At 36.1% G+C, this 21,579-nt stretch overlaps 1 protein-coding gene across 4 annotated transcripts in view; it reads right to left on the bottom strand.

The window, feature by feature from the left end:
- Positions 1-21,579, bottom strand: part of NBEA (neurobeachin) — a 796,980-nt gene that overhangs the window by 597,188 nt on the left and 178,213 nt on the right. For all 4 annotated transcript variants that reach the window (XM_084879290.1, XM_084879291.1, XM_084879292.1 and 1 more), the window contains 6 exons: positions 19,550-19,702; positions 16,753-16,921; positions 9,891-9,970; positions 8,947-9,009; positions 8,757-8,854; positions 6,075-6,167 (listed from right to left, as the gene is read on the bottom strand). In XM_084879290.1, coding sequence (XP_084735416.1) covers positions 6,075-6,167; positions 8,757-8,854; positions 8,947-9,009; positions 9,891-9,970; positions 16,753-16,921; positions 19,550-19,702 — 656 coding nt within the window. The remainder of the gene's footprint in view (positions 1-6,074; positions 6,168-8,756; positions 8,855-8,946; positions 9,010-9,890; positions 9,971-16,752; positions 16,922-19,549; positions 19,703-21,579) is intronic.

The raw sequence follows: 21,579 nt of genomic DNA, 5'->3' as shown, positions 1-21,579 counted from the left end.
TATTTCTATTTATTATATATATCTGTTATATATCCCAGGCTCAGCAAAGTGGCTATATATAGTAGGTTTCCAGTGGGGCCCAGAATCACACTGTCCCTGATCACCTGAGCTGGTGCTCCAGAAGTGTCCCTTGTATGGGTTATATGTGCCATCCTGTTGTAGGTAAGCCTTGATTGTTGTTGGCACATCAGTAGGTAGAACTGACCTTCAAGCTTACCGGTTTTGAAGACTACTATAGTAGACAAGATGTTCTGTTTGGTGCTGATCTGATAAGTAGGAATCAACTTAACAGGGTTCTGTGCCTACGGAATCTGCCTTTTAGGTATGTCATTTGTGGACCTGAGTGGGCAGTGCTATTGTTTGGTAAAATGCCAGCCACCATGTGGTGTTGTTGTGGAGCCTCTTGGGAGGGCTCCAGTGCAATCCAAGGTCCACTACCACTTGTATCCACCTTGGGGCTGCTTGGTAGAAGCTAGAAAGTGAGCTGTGTTTCGTTGTCACTTGTGCTGGTCTTGGAGGCACTTGTGAGAGGGTATGCTATGAATTGAGGCCAGCTGTCACTAGTACAGAGCTTTGGACCCTTTGGTGGGTACCATGATGTGACCTGAGAAGAGCTGTCACTTTTGCCAAGCTTGTCACTGCTTACTTGAAGCTCTGTTCCAAGCTAAGGCTGGCTGCCACTTATGCCAGGCTTGGGACCACTTGGTGGAATCTACAATGCAAGTTGAGACCAGTTGCCACTTTGTGCCTGGCTTAGAGCTGCTTAGAAGAGAAAGAGGGCATGGCCAGGCTAGCTGTTGCTTCTTTGGGATTTGTGGACCTTTAAAAGATTTTGGGAAAGTTGCAGCATGAGCCAGGCAGGCTGCTGGTATGGAAAAGCGATTGGAAAAAGGTATCGACCTAGTGTATGAGTTGTGTGGGGCCAGGTCTCAGGAAATCACCAGCACAAGGTGAACAATGTTAGCTCAGATTTGATCCCAGCTTGAGCCTGTAAGCGTGGTGGGGGAAAAGTTCAACAAAGTAATAATGATGCCAGCCCGCACTTCTGTCCCTGAAAAAAGCTACCCCAATCCGTGCCTCTACAGCCTTCATGCTGAAGATAATTAATTCAGATCCTCCCTGTATTTGTCTCTGGTGCTTTTCAAGCTGCTGCCTCTGAACTGAAGCTTAAAATGAATGAGTTTGTGAGTGAGAAGCCATGTATGCGCCCCTCAAAAGAATCAACTTGGTCTCTAGCAGCCCTCAATCTTACTCAGATGCTATCCCTGCTGGTTTTCAGTCAGATGATAATAAGGATTCCTCTTCCCAACACTGTTTGTCTGGGTGAAGAGCTACATTTGGGGCTGGGATCACTCATTTCTGAGGTGAAAACAATGCAACCAATATACCTCTTCTGATTCTTACCACACCGTGGGTATGTGACCTGTCTGTTCTATGTCTCCATCTCTCCTACCAGTCTCCAAGTGGCTTCTTCTTTGTCTCCTTATAGAAATTTATTTATGTTAGTCCTCATGTGGTTTCAGTAATGGTTGTTCTATATTATACTTGTGATTTTCATGCAGTTGTGGGAGGTGGCGGGCACAGAGATCACCTACTCTGACATTTTGATCAGAAGTCCCCTGTAGCTTTAGAATTTGGGCATTTTGAACATGTATTTGATCCATTTCTTAGAATTCTGTTTTGAGGATAACCATAATCAGAACATCTCCCTGAAGCAACATTTTAATAGTCAAGCATATATCCAAGTTAGGATTCTAAAATTTATATACATGTATTTTGTTTTGGAAACTTTTAAATTTTATAGAAAAGTTAAACAACAGTACAGAATGTTCCTACCTTGTAGTCACCCAACTTCTTCATAACATAGTACACATGTGAAAACTAAGAAATCAACAGAGGTATAATATTATCAACTAACCTACAGATTTTCTTTATATTTCAACAGTTTTCCTTCATGTGCTTTTTCTATTAAGGATCCAATACATGATAGCACCTTTCATTTAATCATCATATATTCTTACTAGTATACTCCATGATCTGTAGGAGTTTCCTGTTATTTGTTTACCATGGCCTTCAACAGTTTTAAGGAGGACTGGTCAAATGTTTTATAGACTGTATCTCAAAATTTGGGGCTGTATGAGGCTTTCTCTGGATTATATTAGGATTATTTATTTTTTTATAAAAATAACACAAAGGTGAAGTATATGGCTGTTAATATTACCCTTAATTAATAGTGAAAATCACTGCCAGGTTTTATTATTCTTTGAAAGAAAGCCAGTAAATTTACCCAAAACTCATGAAGAGAAGACTTAAGTTCCATCTTCAGGTGGGAGAAATTTGTAGCATATATTATTTGGAACAAACTTCTCAATTGTAATGATAGATGCCAAACCTATTTCTAGTTCAGTTAACAATTACAGGATATTATTATCTCACAACCTGTATTACAGGCACTTGACATAAATTATATACTATCTATTACAAAGGACTAACCCACACAGACTTCAATATAGCTTCATTTCTGAACCCCAGTCAGATTCTCTGTTAGACAAACAATTCCTCCATATACAACTAAGATGCTGAGCTTAGGTAGTATCTCGTTTTTTAGCAATTTTAAAGATTATTCTTTTTAGAGTTTTAGATATGTAATAACACCACCTATAAATAATACCTATTTTCTCCTCCCTAATAATTGAGTGTTGTATTTGTTTCAAATCTTGAACAATGATTAGATTATTGTATGAATGCTGCCAGTATTTCACATTTATTTTGTATCAACTATTTAAGATCCATATTTTGTCATACATAAAGAAATGTTTTAATTTTATAAAAACTATATGTTAAAATGTACCAATTACCTTTTGCTAACTGTTCAAATTATCACATGGCAATATATTATAATTAACCACTTTATATCTGCTCTCATTGAGTCTAAAACCAAATGAGGAAGCACAATAGTTTTATTCATTTATAGAAAAAAAAAAAAAAAGAGCTTCAAGGATGTTTCCAAGACCACTAAAAAGATATATAGCTAGGTCTTCAGCTATATATTGTAATTTTTAAAGTTATTTTCTGGAACTTCTGTATTTGCAGTGTGTATTTTCTCTTTGACACAAATATTGTATAATAAACTTTAAATTTCTAAGTAGATTTTTTGGTTCCAGAATGTTACTATTTTCTAATTTTATTACATATGAATCAGATAATCTTAATCTTTCCTGTTTTGTTTCTATGTCTTGAAATTTTTCTCTAATGTTTACTACATTAATTCAAATTTTTATATATGTTCCTTCGGCACTTAAAGTTGTAGTCCTCATTAAGATACAGAGTTCAAACCATATTAATCAGATTTATGTTATTATTTATATTACTTTCTCTCTATACTTGTTTTGAACTAAGATCAATAAATTGTCTTGATGTTTAAACTTACTATTTTTCTACTTCCCCTTTCATTTCTGTTTACGAAGGTTTCACCCTTTGATAATTTAAAGTATCTCTCTTTATATTGTTTGTTGCTTTTTGTCTTTTAGAATTTTTCAAATATTAAGTCATGATTAATTCTTTTTATCATTTGTATTTATGTGGTATACCTTTACTCATCCTTTTATTTTCAGCATTTCTCTAATTCACTTTGAATTTAGGATGTTTATTGAATATAGAACTGTAACTTTTCTCTTTAATCTTTTGAAAGCTTCACACTTTTATTGAACTGTTTATCTTTGTAACTATAAAGGAATCAGAGGTCCTCTGTATTTTCCTGATATAAGCAATGATAATCATATTTACTCTTAATTTTCCTCTCTTCTGTCATCAAATTTAACCAATAAGCCTATATTTCTACTATTTAATTTGTCAGCTTACATGAATATCATTTGACTTTTTGGATCTACTCCACTTTCTATATTCCTCAGTCATTTCCCAATTTATTATAATTATACTATTTCTAAATTATTAGATCATATAAAAAGTAAATTCTGGTCTGCAACTCTAATTCAAACATTTGTTTTAATCTTGCTTTTACTGTTAAATTAATGCATTACTCTCCAATAGTCCTTAACTGTAGTGTTCCTAACTGGCTGGACTTCATTTCTTGCCCCAGAAATTTCCAGAAGTATTATTCAGAAAAACACAATTACTTGTAGTTAAAAATTGTTTGTCAGCACCCTTTTTGCTTCAACTATCCTTCATCTCACATTTTCTTCATTTCAGTTCCTTATGGTTGGAGCTTTACATTACCTGTATTAAAGGTTGTTGTAGAAAAGTTAAGACAAGACTCAATATATTTTTTCTCCTTATTTGCATACTGCAAAGTATTCTTTACTTATATTTAAATCCAATAGTATACTTTTGTGCTGATCATTCAAGAAATTTTCCCTGATAAACAGTATGATCTTTGGTACAGATGGAAAAATCTTGTATTAGAATTTCACTAAATTACAGCTGTATATATATGTTTAGTCCAGTGTCCAAATTTTCTTACTTAAAAATGCTATTTATGCTATTGTTGGAACTTCTGCGCTTTCTACGTCAATAATTTTCTCTGTAATCCTTGATATAATCTTACCAATACATAGTATTTTCTCCGTTTCCAATTTCATCTTCTCTGTATCTTAGTATGCTATCCACAAAATTAATTTTCCTTGATCTTCTGATTTCATTTTTGTTTGAAAGTTTTTTATCTTTCAATTTTTCCCCAAAGTTATGTAAGCTCGTGATTCAATACTTCCTTATTATCCTACCATTTTTCCAACTTCTTGAAATTCTGTTAGTAGTTGTTCTTCCTCAGAAGCAAATTATTTATTTATTGTTTTAACATATGATAAATTTCTAATCACAATGATGTAGTCGATAGCAATTTTTTCACATTTTTATATTTTTAAATGTGCTTTCTTTACAAGTTTCAACAGATTCATCTTAGAATCTTTTATTAATATCTCATAATCGATTTCTTTAAATAAGCAACCTTTTCTCTTAATACTAAAGTATATATGTTTCTCATTCTGAGTAATCTATATACTGTTCCCTCATAAATAGGTAACTTTTTCCTATAATCCGGTTACATTGAATTAGTCTTTGTATCACTGCTATCTTTATTCCCTTTTACTTAAATATTGTTTTGATAACAAAACGAAAATAATATCTTTTATCAGGATTTTGTGGAGTTTTCATCAGTCTTATCAGTAAACTCTTGATAAATTTAAACACTAAAAAGAACTGCCAAAGTAAGGTTCTGACAGGAATCCCACTTGGCAATCCTATATAATAAAGATGTAATATGCAAAGTTGTTACACCATGAAGCATAATGACTGACTGAGTAATGACTGGATCACGGATCAGCAGGAGGGTGGTGCAGCAAGCTACAAATGGGGGCAGGGCAGCAAGCTATGAAGAGAGGGCAGGGCAGTGGACGGAGAGTTACTGGAGGGTGGCAGCAAGCTACTGGCATGCTACTGGCACATGGATTTGTGTGCAGGGCTACTAGTATTTCAATAAAAGCACTAATTTTGGCTGGCTCATTTGCATAGAAAATGGATTTTAAAAAAGAGTAATCATACAGTGGTCAAAACAGTGTAAAAAAACGTATTGTATCAGCAGGTGACTTTTAAAGTACCTGACTTATGGACTTTGGGGAAAAAATATATTTTAGAACTTTTAAATCACAAAAGTGATTAATAAGGCCAATGGCCAGTAAAGGCCAATGTACCAAATAATAAAATATTGACTTAGCTTGTAAGCAAAGAAATAGCTCTAAGGAAATTTTAATATACATGATACAAGTAAATTTTCATTGAAATCCTATCCAATGTGCGTTACTTTATTTGATGAAATATTATATCAAGATGGACAATATTTTTTTTAGCAAGCATATAGGAATACACTGTTACTGAAATTGTGATATGTGTTATATAATCTACTATTAATAAATACTGTCTTATAAAATATTTTTGCAACTTTTACCATAAGAAGCTATTTTCCATTGTAAGATTATTCCAATCAGATTGCATGTAAAATCAGATACAAAAGGAGTAAAAATACAATTTCCATTATTCATTATAAAAAAACTTCTACTTACTTGTGACCTAAATGCTTCAGAAAGTATCCCAAAACCTTCAGAGCTTGAACCCAAATACTTTCACTTTTTGAAGCCAATAATTTGTAGATTACCCTAAAAAAATATAGAAACCAGTGATCTTTTAAACTTCTGTAAGTACTGAAAATATAAGCACTGTATCCTTTACAATTCAATTTCACATATGTAAAATATAAAATACCACTCAGGATTACAAATTCTTGTCGGGGGGGAGGGAAAATTAGCACATTTTATTAATTTTTATTTAAACTTGACCTTCAAAAATATATTAACAAAAAATTATGTCCCACTTGTTTATAATAATTACTTTAAATCTTCATAAATAAAGTTAATCTTCAAAGTTCTTTGCTTTGTCCTCTTGCCCTAAGACATTTTTCATCTATATTATTGCCATTGTACTGCCACTACCCTAACTTATCATCCCTAACACTGATGAATATAATAATTGCTCTAATGAACTCACTACAATTTTGTTCCTTTCCAACTCTTTTCCACACAGTTGACTATATTTTACAAAATTGAAATCTAAGTAAATAAGTTCCCCATTAAAAATTCATTAATTTTCATCAACAGAACAAATCTAAATTTAACATGCTATGGACCTTCCACTCCTGGCCACTTTTCTAGCTCTTGATCCTAAACTCATTGATTTTCTTGTGTTCTCTTTGGCTGAATTATTCCATACTCTCATTTTCCTGCGAAAAACAAATTGCTCTTCCCACTTCTTGAAATGTCTTTATTTTTTCTAATTTATCTTTATTGTTGTAAGTATTACAGATGTAGCCTTTATTCCACCCAGTGAGGCCCTCACCCACACCCAGGCCTTCTATGCACTACTGTCTGTGTCCATGGGTTATGCATGTATGCATACTAGAGGCCCAGTACATGGATCCGTGCAACAGTGGGGTCCCTGGGTCTGGCCTGTGGACATCTTCCAAGGGTTCCCAGATAGCGAGAGGGCACAAGCCAGCCTGAGGGACTCCACAGATGCATGAAAGGGGATGGGGAGAGACAGTGTGAGGGTTCCAGGGTGTGTCCAGCCTCCTGATTGGGGCCAATTGGAGCCAGCCAGCTTGGGGAGGGACCATGGGAGGTTGGCTGGGCAGGGAGGGACTGAGAGAGGGTTCCAGGGCATGTCCAGCCCGTCTAGCCCAGTCCCCAGCAACAAGCTAACCTATCGGTCAGAGTGTCTGCCCCCTGGTGGTCAGTGTGCATCATAGCTACCAATCGAGAAGTCTAAAGGTCACTTAGGCTTTTATATATATAGATTATTGACCTGGTTCATGAAATTCATGCATGAAGGTGAGGTTCCCTCAGCCTACCCTGCACCCTCTCCAATCAGGGATCCCTTAGGGGATGTCCAACTGCCAGATTAGGCTCAATTTCACAGGCATTTGGCCTAAACAAGCAGTTGGACATCCCTCTCGCAATTTGGGACTGCTGGCTCCTAACTGCTCACCTGCTTGCCTGCCTGATCATCCCTAACTGCCTCTGCCTGCCTCCCTGCCTGATTGCACCTAACTGGCCTCCCCTGTGGGCCTGATCTCACCCCCAACTACCTCTGCCTGCCTGATCACCCCCAACTTCCCTCCCCTGCCAGCCTGGTTGCCCCAAATGTCCTCCCCTGCCAGCCTGATCTCTCCCAGTCTCTGTCTCGCTTTGTTTTTCTCAGCACTCCTCCAGACCTCCCTGCCTCCCAGTCTCCCTCTTCCTCTTTCCTGGCTGGGAGGAGGTGGGGCCAGTGGGGACCACTCCACCCTCTGCCCGCCCTCCCTTCCATCCAGGCCTCCTCAAGCCCAGTCTGTTTTGTTCCCTCATTCTGAGAGAGGTCCTGAGAGCGACCTAGAAGGGAGGGAAAGAAAGGGAGAAAGGGCTGTGAGCTGGTGGGTGGTGTGTGTGTGTGTGTGTGTGTGTGTGTGTGTGTGCGTGTGTGCACGCACGCACGCTCACGGTTGTGAATGAGTGTGAGTGCCAGTCCCGCCTCCTCTGTCCTCATGACCACTGCACAAGTCCCCACCCACCAGAGCCTGCTGCTTGCGCAGCCTGGGCATTAGGTTGAGCCTCTGGTCCTTATGGATGTGATGGACCCAGGGTTTTATATATTAGGATAAAAGTAAACTATAACAATATGTTGAATTTGAAAACTCATTGTATATTCCTAACTTTAAAATAAAGATACATACACATGCATTTCTCAGTCAAACCTTCAGTCGGTCGTTACAGACCCTGAGTTTTTATATATTTGGACAGTTCTTTCGTTAATCTCTTTCTGTCCCCCCATCCTCTTCCTTCTGAGATTCCAAAGTCTCTTCCATGATTTTATGTCTCTTGATTTATTTTGTTCATCATTTTATTTTTGTTCATTAGATTCCACAAATGAGTGACATCATGTGATACTTGTCTTTCTCTGACTGGCTTATTTCTTAGAATAATACTATCCAGTATAGAAACAATTTAATTACTCTTCTTGAGAGCTGAGATCCATTTTCTAGTATATACCTCATCAGTTACATTTTGGAGTTTATATAGCACCTTCCTCCATTTATTTCCTTTTAATATGTAAGACTGCTATATTTATTCAAAAGTTCATAGAATAGGAGCCATTCAAAAAAGCACGATTGTATTCAATTAAAGTTTATTAAAATGCTAATATTATACTCATACCTTATTCCATTTCTTTGATCAAAAGCTGGTATCATTGAGGCTGGATGTTCTGACATTAAAGCCACTAATAACTGTAACACATCATGAATATTTTCATCCTGCATAAGAATAACCAAAATTTCTTTAGTTAAAACTTTATGCTATGTTTTGAATAAAATAACTAAAATAGAAGAGCCAGACCATGTCCTACCTCATGCATTGTAAGTAGGTAATTTAATATACTCTGAAGTTCATCTTCTTTGACCCCTCGATCCTAATGTTTAAAAACAGTATTAATTTAAATCTAAAATTAAAACTTTAATTAAAGGCATCAAAATGAGCATTTTTAAAGAAATTTTAAAAAACTTAAATAATATTTTAGTTAAAATATCCAGATACTTCCGAATCAAGAGACTATATTACTTCAGTTTAAATAAATATTTAGAAATTTGTATTTATTCTCTGAATTTAATATTTGACATTCCCTATAAAGAGTTAGTGTATTTTGATCATGTTGTTGTATTAATAATCACTATTTTTAAACATGTACTCTTTCCTTAAAATAATGCAAATTACTGCCCCTGCAGTGTGCCATGATGGTTGACTATTGACCTATAAACCAGGAGGTCACATCCCATCATACCTGGGGGTCATGCAGGAGGGCAGCCAATCAATGATTCTCTCTCATCATTGATGTTACTATCTCTCCATCTCCCTTCCATTATGAAATCAATAAAAATTAAGTAAAATTTAAAAATAATGCAAATTGCTATAAAACCTCACAATGTTGAAAATTTTATCTTTATTTTCCATTTTTAAAATATTAATCTCTTAAAAACCCTACTTTGATGAAATACATTAATATAAGCCTTATTAAAAGAAGACACACACCATTTTCTGGAATAAAATCTTTATTCTTGTTTCATATTCACATGTTCCTTGCTTTTGTGCTATAACCATTAATATAGAGAATCTCAAAGAGTATTTAACAAAAAATATAATTCAACCAAAGTTAATACTAAGATTTATAAAATTCTGAAAATAATCCATGAATTAAACAGTTTGTGCTAATTTTATGATAATTATTTTAAACTATATCAAAAATTTATTTTCATCTAATATATTGTAATTCTAAATTACATAAAATTATTTTACCTTTAGTATTAGCTGTTTCAGAAAAAGTAGCATAAATGCCCGTAGTGATATAATTTCTTTTTGTGATGGCCGTGGACCATCTGAAATAAAAAAAATAAAAAATACATAAAAAGAAAAACAGGAAAAATTTTTGTTATTAAATAATCTTAATGCAATAATGTTAGGATAGTATGGAATTCTTTAATAGTTATATTGATATAATTATAATATTTATTACTACAATTGCTCCATACTTTCAATTATATCAGAGGATTTAAACAGTAATTTTTCAGAGTTTTAACAATTTCAAAATGTTCACTAAATGTCAGACTTGAGGGAATTACTTTTTAAAAATTACATTATTATACATGGATAAATGTATAATCATCAAATGGTTACACAAATACTTTTCCCCACTTCTATTAACTTAATAGGTTGGTTCTCTATTACCCCTCAAATCCAAGTTTTCCCAATATATCTTCCATCCTCAAAGGGGTCTTCATTTAAAAAATAAAGCATAGAAAGAGTGACACTATTGTAATTATTTCTTTGCAAGTCTTTTCTTATGTCACATGTATGTACCAAATACATATTATAGTGGTCTCTCAATAAATGCTTATGAGTCAATAAATGAAAATGACAATGGTAATTAATATATATATTTAGTTACATTAAATATATATAAATTACATTATAGTATCTAAATTTCAAGTTAATTAACTGCAGATATTTAATTACCAAAAAAATGAGAATATACAAAAAGCACATGTAATATATAACATACAAAATCAAATTATATACAAAATATAAATTTGTATATATTTATATACATAATTTGCATAAATTATATACAAAATAAATAATATGCAAAAATTAAATTATACCTTTAAGGCAGGTAGCTAGAACCGTGATAGTCCTTAAACCTCAAACTTTTCTTAATGCAACCAGGATTTATATAAGTTTTCAAACTACAATCTCTTTATGTGTCATTTCTAGCATCTCTTATTTATTCAGCAAAAATTAACATGTAGATTATTATATCTCAAAGCAAATTAACATTCAAATAATCTACTCTTAATTCTTGAGAAAGAAATATCTTTCCTATTTTTCCAAGACTCCCTTCTACATCTTTGCCCCACTTTTGCCAATAGTACAAAGTATCCTATCCTTTTTATTAACACTGGTATTAGGTATTCTTAAAAAAATATTTTTCACTGTGAAAAAAAGCACTTATACAAAAGATATACATGTACAACTTAATGAATTATTATAAAATGAACATCTATTGTAGAAACACTTCTTTGGTGAAGAAATTGAACATTGAGAACAGCCTGGCAGGGAAACCCATTAACCAGTTGAATGCAGGGAAAGAACTGTACAAGGTGGAGAGTGAGGTCCTGATTTAGGTCATTTGCAGAGTTATATTTCCGTTATGTGAATATTCCTAACATGATTGATTTAAATAGCAAAGGAGTAAAGCATAGTAAAAAATAAAAAGTACTCAAGTAAAGTAAAAGCACAATAAAGATAAAATTAAAGATGGGGAAATCTGGAGAGGGGAGGAAGGTATGTTCACCTTCAAACAGGCTTATGATAATGTTCTATTTCTTAAGCTTAGTGTACTTAAGGTTCATTTTATTTATTTATTTGTTTATTTGTTTATTTATTTATTTATTTTTGAGGGCTAAAATTCTACCTTTATTTTTTAAATTATTTTTATTAAGATTCACTTTATATTTACACATATAATACCACTTTGTGTTTATCTACACTAATAAAAGTGAAAGATGCAAACTGACCATACCTTCACAACACCCACCAGCCAATAAAAAGTGAATATGCAAATTAACCCAACAAAGATGGTGGGTTATTTGCATACACAGGCACTGAGCAGCTGGGGGCAGGGCACTTGCATCATCCCCATGGCAATGACCCAGGCGTTCTGCATAACCCCAGCCACTCCGGGCCTCTGGGCAGTGTGTGAAGGTAGAATGGTGGCTCCAGGCCAGAGTGAAGGTAGAAAGGTGGTTCCATGTTGGAGCAAAGGTGGAAAGATGGCTCCAGTCATGTGTGAAGGCAGTGCCGGCAGCCAGGGGAAGGAAGGCCCATTCTTGCATGAATCTTCATGCATTGGGCCTCAAGTAATATATAAAACAAAAACAAAAAACACCTATAACTTGAAACATCTATGTACATACATGAGCAGGAAAATAATGGCCAAAGCATATATGTAAAGCTGATAACCTTGGATCCTTTGAGAATATTATTTTTTACTCATAAAACTTTCTATTATTTTACTTGCTACCAAGTTCATGTATTCCTATGATATTTATAATATAAATAAATGTTTTTACAGTGAACCATATAAAATAATTTAAAAAACAAAATTACTAATCAGAATCAAAGTAAAAAAGATCATACTTCACAAAAGTTCAATAAAAAGCTGATGAAGGACAAAGTATCTTTACTATGTCCTTAAAGCATTTTAGTTTAAAACAGTATTAATTAAAGCAAACTATAAGTTTCAATCAGAATTTGACATAACACTAAGTAACAAAATTTCAGATGGATTAGAAAATATGTTCATTTTATACTTACACATATAATACTAGCATAGTTCAGTGGTTAGAATATTGCCCTGTGCACCTGAGGGTCCTGGGTCGGATACCCAGTCAAGGACACATACATAGGTTGCAGATTCCATTGATGGTTCCAGTTGGGGTGGTTCAGCAGCCAACCAATCAATGTGTCTCTCTCAAATTGAGGCTTCTCTATCCCTCTTTTCCATAAAGAAAAAGACAAGTTCACCCTGATTTGTGTGGCTCAGTTGGTTGAGCGTTATCACATTCACCAAAAGGTTGCTGGTTCGACTCCCAGTTAGGCCATATGCCCAGGTTGCAGTAGGCAGCTGATAAAAGTTTCTCCCTCACATCGATATTTCTCTCTCTCCCTTCTTCTCTCTAAAAATCAATAAAAATATATATTTTTTAAATAAAGAAAAATGGGGTGTGTGAAAGGGGCACTGGGGGTGGGGTATGGACACATGTAATACCTTAATCAATAAAGAAAAAAAAAATTTTTTAAAGAAAAAATAACAGCTCTTCCAAAAAGGAGGACCTATGTATATAATATTTTCAGCTACACACACATATACACTAGAGGCCTGGTGCACGAATTCATGCACCAGTGGAGTCCTTCAGGATGGCCTGTGGAGATCAGGACCCAGCTCGCACCCCAGTCTCATAGCCCCAGCTTGTGCCCCCTAACCTTGCTGCCCCGCCTTAGCCTGGCACCACCCCCTCACCTGATCCACCATCCCACCTGCAGGGCAACTGATCAGGCTGGGGTGCCACCTGTCTCCCTCAGTGCCTGGGAGCCAGGTGGCGACCCCTCCCCCACCACTGTTGCTGGCTGGCTCTGCAAGGCGATCCACATGGCAATCAGGCCTCTGTTTGCACCAGCCTTAGCCTGGTGCTGCCCACTCACATGCTTCACCATCCCACCTAGGTTCCACTTTCATCAGGGCCTACACTGCCGCCTGCTGCCAGTGCTGTGCCGCTGCCTGGTGGTCAGTGCACGTTATAGCAAGCGGTTGAACTCCCATTCTCCCAGTTGAACAACCATGCAAAGGGGGCATTTTGCATATTAGGCTTTTATTATATGGGATATATATGTGATTTTTCCCCTCTCATCTCTTTTCACGGCCAAAGCCAACAAGGCCTACGAGTCCAGAAGATAGCAGAGGCCAAAGAGACACCAGAGGCTAGCATGGACTAGGAGGCAACACCTTCAGGGCAAAGCAAAAAAACAATAGAGGCAAGTGGTATGCAATGGCAAAGAAACAATGGCGGGCAAGGAGGCAATAAGGATCATCCACAGTTAAAGTTGTGGAGGGTCAGAGCCAAGAGGATTGTCAATGCTGAAAAGGTGACAGTGTAGGTGTCAGAACACTATATAATAAAAGGGTATAATAAAAGGGTAATATGCAAATTGACCCAAACAGCAGAACAACTGGCCACTAATAGGCACAATGACCACCAGGGGGCAGATGCTCAACACAGGAGCTGCCCCCCTGGTGATCAGTGTACTTCCACAGAGTGAGCTCCCCTCAGTCACAAGCCGGGCTGATGGGCTGTGAGCACAGTGGTGGTGGTGGAAGCCTCTCCCACCTCCGCAGCAGCACTGAGGATGTTGGACTGTGGCTTAGGCCTGCTCCCCGCTGCCAGAAGAATGTCTGACTGCCAGCTAAGGCCTGATCCCCCAAGGAGTGGGCCTAAGCTGGCAGGTGGATATCTCCTGAGGGCTGCTGGACTGTGAGAGGGTTAAGAGCGGGCTGAGGGACTCCCCCCACCCCAAATGCACGAATTTTCATGCACTAGGCCTCTAATCTAAATACATTAAAGATACTGGGAGTAAGAATTCTCACTATTAAAGGAAGAAAGCTGAAATAGGATATGTTTGAGGTTATATTGAACCACACAGTTTGGGGCTGGGATTGAAGGTATGAACTCACAGGTTTTAATACAGGTAGATCAGTTTAGATGAATGCATGTATTTATATCTCTGCATCATTTTCACTAAAAATGCCCAGAAACAATGACACCAAAGAAGAATAAATACAACAAGCATATTTAACACCAAAATTCTGGTTTCTAAAAATTGTATTTACCAAAACAATCTAGGACTCCTTGAAGAAATGGGTGAATCCAGGACTCAGATGAGAAAAGTATAAGATGAACAAAGGGCATCTTATACTAGAAGGCAAGGAAGTACCAAAAAAATATGGACATCAGTCATAAAAACCCAAGAACTCATATGAATGGGGCTCCTACTGGCAAAATCTGAGACAACTTGAACATAAAAATAAATGTTCATGCAACTGAGGGGATAGTCTTTGGGTTACATCAAGGCAGATTTTTTTAAAGTTTCATGAACCAAACCATACCCATTCATTTACATACTATAAATAGTGTTTTGGGTTTGGGTTTTTGGGGGACTGTTTTGCAACACAGTAGCAAACTAAACTGTTGGCAACAGAGACATTAAGGTTCCCTAAACCTAATAATTACTGTCTGGCTCTTCCCTGAGAAAGCCTACCAACTACTGGTACAACATACTAAATAAAATAGGAAACCTTAAAAAATGTATACGAATATTAAAAATGAGAAAATAAATAAATGGAGTAGAAAAATGAGTTATTTCTGCAGTAGAATTCAAAGAAATAAATGTTAAAAATATTGCTTCTTGGCAGCATTCAGAGTAAAAATCAATTCTGACAAGAGTTATGGAAGAATCAGTGAGTTTGTTTAAAAAGCAGGATACTTACATATCTCAATGTATTTTCTCATAAAATACTTATTACAAGAGAGAAACAAGTAATTTTAAACAGACTAAGAATCATAGACACAGAGAACAGACTGACAGCCATCAGAGGGAAGTGGGGTTGCAGGGCTGGTTGAAAAGGTAAAGGGATTAAGTAACAACAACAACAAAACAAAACAAAAAGGTATGATTTTTCCCTCAGTGATTGCCAGAAGAAAAAGGAATGGGAGGACAGTAGAGGGTAAGAGGTATGGAGAGATAAAGGGTGCTGAACACACATTACAATACACAGATGTCTTACAGAATTATACACCTGAAACCTATATAATTTTACTAACCAATGTCACCCCAATAAGTTCAAAAACAGTTTTAAAAAGAGAACCCTGGTATAAGCCACCATAATCAAATGATCAAAATTAATACTAGTGGCAATAAGACAACTCATCATCATGTGCCCCAAATAATTATCTGTAGATTTGATTATTTATAGAATCAAAACTTTAGAAATACAGTGGTGCCTCGCATAATGAACGCCTCGCACAGCGAACTTTGGACAGGTTTTTCATGAAACCATCGGCCAAAAAGCAGAAAATGGATGAAGATGTGCAAGATTCGGTAGACTCTACTTAGTCTGTCTTAAAATTAAAAAAATGTTTTGTTTTGTTTTGTTTTTTAATTAGGTTTTTAGATGTATCTAAATAAAAATAAGTCATCTTAGCATATTTTTTTATGTCATCTTAGCATATTTTATGCTACAGAATGAATTATTTTTTTTAACATGTATTGTTATGGGAAAACGCGTTTCACATAACGAACTTTTTGCATAACAAACTTGCTCCTGGAACGAATTGAGTTCGTTGTGTGAGGCACCACTGTAGGTAAATGGCACATCATCTTAAACAGACCTAAGAAAACAAAAATATGCAAAAATCAAGAAAGCCTTATTTCTTTAAGAGTTTAAATATTTCTCAGATTTATTTAATGAGAAATAGTGGAAGAACATACACCAAACTTTTAACAGTTAATTCCTGAGGTTTGGGTTATGAATAATTTTTCTTTTATATTATTATATTTTCTATGAAAAGTATGTATTTTTCTATAATTAGAAAATAACTTTCAGTATATTTTAAACAACCCAATGCAGTGAATAATTAGCTTCTTCTATACTTGTAAGAAACTATGAAGTTGGGAAACAAATATAAAAAAAGTCAACAATTTCAAAATGTTGAAAGAACTATCAGAATTCATGGTATCATGACCAATATCATTCATCTGTTTTTAATATTATGAATATACTTCCTCAATCACAATAAGTATATAGTACACAAGATAGAATATTATTCGCTCTACCTGTTCTTTTTGTGAAGATAATTTAATATTGCAGAACTATAAACTTCTTGACCAAGAAAAATATCTCAAAATATCTTATATGGTTTACTATATAAGAAACACAAAAGTTGAGTGATATTTTCATAACCAAGCATATCTATTAACTATAACAGTACTCAGAATATAGACCTATCATAGTACAGTGTAAGGTAAAGATAAAGATTATACTTACCTAATCCTTTAGGTGTAATGCCACTACTGTCAGCAGGATTAATGACCCAGTAGTAATATTTTAATGTGTGCATTAGCTGTAACACTGTTCCTACTCTGCGTATGGTGGTATAAATGGTAGCAGTTCCAATAAATTCAGCAGACAAATAAGTGTATAGAGAAAGCTGAACCTAATTCACAAAATATTAACAGACCATTAAAATAAATTTTTAAAGTTTCAAGTGTTTATATTATACATATGCACTCTATTCTAACTTAGATGAAAATTAGTAAAGGCCTAGCAAGTAGCATATGAAGTTAAAAATAAATATTTATTAAATATTATTTATATTAAAAAGCGATCAGCAATAAACAGGATCTAATGCCATTTATTTTAATAAATGTAATAGCTATTAAACATGAAATAATTTAAAATAAATCAGTAATTCCATTGAAAGGATTATCAAATTGTTTAAAAAGTCAATTAGCTGAAAGTCTAAATTAAAGTATGATTCAGCACCTCAAAAAAACACAGAATATCAGATAGTTATGTCATATTTGCAAACAATATATAGTATTGTCATATATCTTAAAAGTTTAATGTAAAATTCAAAATATCGTAACCCATTGCCACTAGGGGAAGTCTAACCATGTCAATAGAGAAAAGATAAGTCAAACACCTTGTTGAAATAGTGAACAAACTTCATAGTTAATTGAGATTAGCACTATAATGAACATAAACTGTAATAAAAGTCAGAATTTAAAGATTATGTACAAAAAGTTATGTGAAAGATTTGAAAATTGCAAAAGGCAGTTCAAAATCATAAAATATATCCCTAATTATTAACATTAAACTGTAAGTGCAGGTATACAAAATATTAATAGGTTTATGTTGAACCTAGAAAAAATGTCTTGTGTATATATTTAAAAACAAATTCTATATTTACAATACAAGCAATTTTTCAATCACAGAATCCTAATTATCATAATACAGTTGGTTATCTATTATTTTCTCTCTTTAGTCTTCTAATAATTAGTGTACCAAATTCTCTTTTTTGGAAAAGTATAAATCATAGCTAATGACATCAGAATATAGTTATATCAACGCTTAATTTTTAACTATAGTTTCACTTATTTAAATATTTACATATTTAATATTTTGATTTTTGATGCAGCTTAATACAACTGCTTCATGTTGAGTACAAAATAAGCTGAAAATTCCAAATGTGCTCTACTGGATAGTTTAGATCCACTAATTATCCTATCTAATAAGGAGGGAATATGCTAATTGACCATCAAGCCCTCACAAAGATGGCAGTGCCTACAGCCAATAAGGAATATGGTAATTGACTGCCATGCCCTCAAAGATGGCAGCACCCACAGCCACAAGATGGCGGCGCCAGTCTCCTCAGTCCCGTTAGGGCGGCAGTCATGCAGTATAGCCAGGCCTGCCCCCAGGCGGGACCGGCGGCTCCACATTTCTGAGGCTCTCAGAAATCTCAGCCCCCCAGCTATCCAGGGCTGGCCTGAGGGATAACCAAATGACTAAACAAACAGGCTGTGTGGGGCATAATGAGGGACAACCAAATGACTGAAGAGCAGGCTGCATAGGGCAACCAGGCCAGCAGGGGAATTAGTGAGGGATCCTGTTTATTGCTGATCGCTTTTTAATATAAATAATATTTAATAAATATTTATTTTTAACCTCAAAGGTGCTCCATGAGATAAACCATCAAGGTATTTTGCAAATGACTGAGCAGCAGGCTGAGTGAGGTGACCAAGCCAGTGAGGGGCCCGTGAGGGGCGACCAGGAAGGACATTTGGGGTCAACCAATCCAGCAGGAGTGACTGTTGGGGGCGACCAGGCTGGCAGAGGAGGAAGTTGGGGCAACAAGGCTGGCAGAGGGGGCAGTAAGACGTGATCAGGCTATTGGGGGGATAGTTGGGGGTGACCAGGCCGGCAGAGGAGAGGGGTGCAGTTGGGGGCAACCAAGCCAACAGGGGGGGTACTTGGGGTGATGAGGCTGACGGGGGGGGGAGGGGGGCGCGCACTGAGGAGTGACTAGGCTGGCAGAAGGAGAGAAGTGGGGGTGACCAGGCCGGCAGGGAGAGTCAAATGGGGGTTTATCTGGCCCACAGTGGGGGGCAGTTAGGGATGACCAGGCCTGCAGGGGGGGCAGTTAGGGATATCAGGCCGGCACACAGAGGTGATCAGGACAGTAGGGAGTGGCAGTTAGGGGTAACCAGGCAGGCAGGCAGATAAGCGATTAGGAGCCAGAGATCCAGGATTGTGAGAGGGACGAACCCCGAGGGGTCCCAGATTGGAGAGGATACAGGCTGGGCTGAGGGGACCCCCTCCCATGCACGAATTTCATGCACCAGCCTCTAGTCCTACACAATAAAAGGCTAATATGCAAATCAACTGAACAGCGGAGCAACTAGTCGCTATGACATGCACTGACCACCAGGGGGCAAATGCTCAACGCAAGAGCTGCCTTTTGGTGGTCAGTGTGCTCCCACAAGGGGAGCACCACTCAGCCAAAAGCCAGGCTCATGGCTGGCGAGTGCAGCGGCGGTGGTGGGAGACTTTCCCGTCTTCACGGCAGTGCTACCGATGTCCGACTGCTGGCTTAGGCAGCCTCTCCATAAGAAGTGGGTCTAAGCTATCAGTTGGACATCCCCCGAGGGCTCCCGGACGGCAAGAAGTCTCAGGCTGGGCTGAGGGACCACACCCACCCGAGTGCACGAATTTCATGCACTAGGCATCTAGTTACTTATAACATCATAATAAAATAAAATAAATGAGAAAAAATTTATACCTTTGCAGGTGTATGTATCCAGATGGCTGGGTTGAATAAAATGTGATCACAAAGCTGCTTCAGCAAAGGTGCTCCATGAGATAAACCATCAAGGTATTTTGCAAATGATAAAAATTGCTCTAGAACGGCTCTAGTTATATGAACTCGTGAGGACTGAAGAAAGAAAACAGAAATTTAAACTAAAACTATGCAGAATACCAAAGTATAAAATTGTCGACTCAACATAAACATATACTATTTTTTTCATATGCTATCCCTAATACTTTAAATATTTTTTCATTTACATTTCTTTTTATATTTAAATTTTATTTTGAAACTTAGAATATTAAGATAATTCTCTGAAAGATAGTTTGTTATCTGAAGCTCTTTTTAGGATAACAGCAGATACTAGTAAATATCTGTTTAAAAATGCCTCTTAACTCGAGCTAAAGAAATAAAATATGTTATGAATAATAAATTGTTCTATTCCGTTTTTGGTTTTTTTTAGAAATTGGTAGGGGAAAATTAAAAATAAAAAAACACAAAATGTAGAAAATGAGCTAAAATTAATATTATAATACATATACATACAAAAAAGTTATTAGTAAAAACTGCTTTTGCTATCTCCAACCCAAAGGGAAAATAAACTGATGCTACCATTCTACTGAAAACTTTGTTCAAAAAGTTACAAATGAGTTGCACCTTGCACAGCATAAAATTTTTTGACCTATCCATAATGTTTGCTTGAAAATACTGTCCTCCTTTGGACAAGGCTTAGATTACTCCAAAGAATCCTTTACTTAAAAGATGGAAACTGCTGAAGATTGTTTATTTGGAACTTTCTTCTGAATAAATACACTCTCCCTAGATATTTTAGGCTTCCACAGCTTCATATAACAAATCTCTATGCTGAGGTCTCCCATCAAGAATTTTCAAGTGCCATCACCAATTCATAACCTGTAACAAATGGTATTTAGGTAAATGATAGATCTTCCAAAATTCAAATCAAACCTTAAAGCTTTACTGTCCAATAGAGTAGCCACTAATCATATGTAATTACTAAGCCTTTGAAATGTGTTTAGTCTAAAATGAAATGTGCTGTAATTATGTACCGGTACATCCTAGACTTTGAAGAGTTAGAATGAAGAAATAAAGCAAAATACCAAATACTCTTTTTCATATTGATTATATGATGAAGTGGAAATATTTTGGGTATACTAGATTAAATAAAATATATTATTAAAGTTAACTTCACCAGTTACTTATTACTGGAAAATTTTATGCATATCAAACTTGTATTATTGTTTAATTGAAAATGCTACCCTAGAGTATAATCTCAGTAGAAAATATTATAGAGAAAACGGTGTTCAAAAAAGCTAATGACAAAAACTCAAATGTCAAAAAATGTATATACCTATACAAATTACTTCTTCCTCATCTACTAATCATGTTCATAGTATCACCAGCTTCTCCAAAGTAGTAGAATCATGTATCACACTACCCTTAAGCTCAGGTCATATTATAGCTTTAACTCTATTATCCACTGATTAAAGTCACACTATCAGTATAGGATTATTAAGGTATAATATTACCTACACTCATCATGCTCATAACAACTCCATAAATTTGCTTTAAGCATGCATGCATTTTCATACTTCTACATAAGAAATCTATAAACTCAAATGATTACAATATGCATGTAGTCAACAATAATATATCATCAGGGTAGAAGACAATAAAGAGTAGGGGGCCGACAAGATAGCAGGGAGGAGAGAGTGTGAGTAACCAAAGGAGTGAGAGGAGCATGCGGGGACATTTGTGGTGTGTTTATGGGGAGTGAGGGATAGTTAGATGTCACAGGAGTCCGGGGGACTGGCAGATCCGACTTTCCTAGGCGGGGAGTCCCTGCTACTCCTGCGGGCACTCCAAGGCCGGTGTTTTAGCGGTGAGCCCAGGCCATCTTGAAGAGGGGAGCAATGGAGGCCAAAAGTGCACACAAACCAACACCCAAATGAGCCTCCAACACGACCACCAGACTTGTATACTGAGCG

Source organism: Pipistrellus hanaki, assembly GCF_964339955.1.
Source record: "Pipistrellus hanaki genome assembly, chromosome: 3".
Taxonomy (NCBI): Eukaryota; Metazoa; Chordata; class Mammalia; order Chiroptera; family Vespertilionidae; genus Pipistrellus; species Pipistrellus hanaki.
This window is presented reverse-complemented; position numbering and strand designations above follow the sequence as displayed.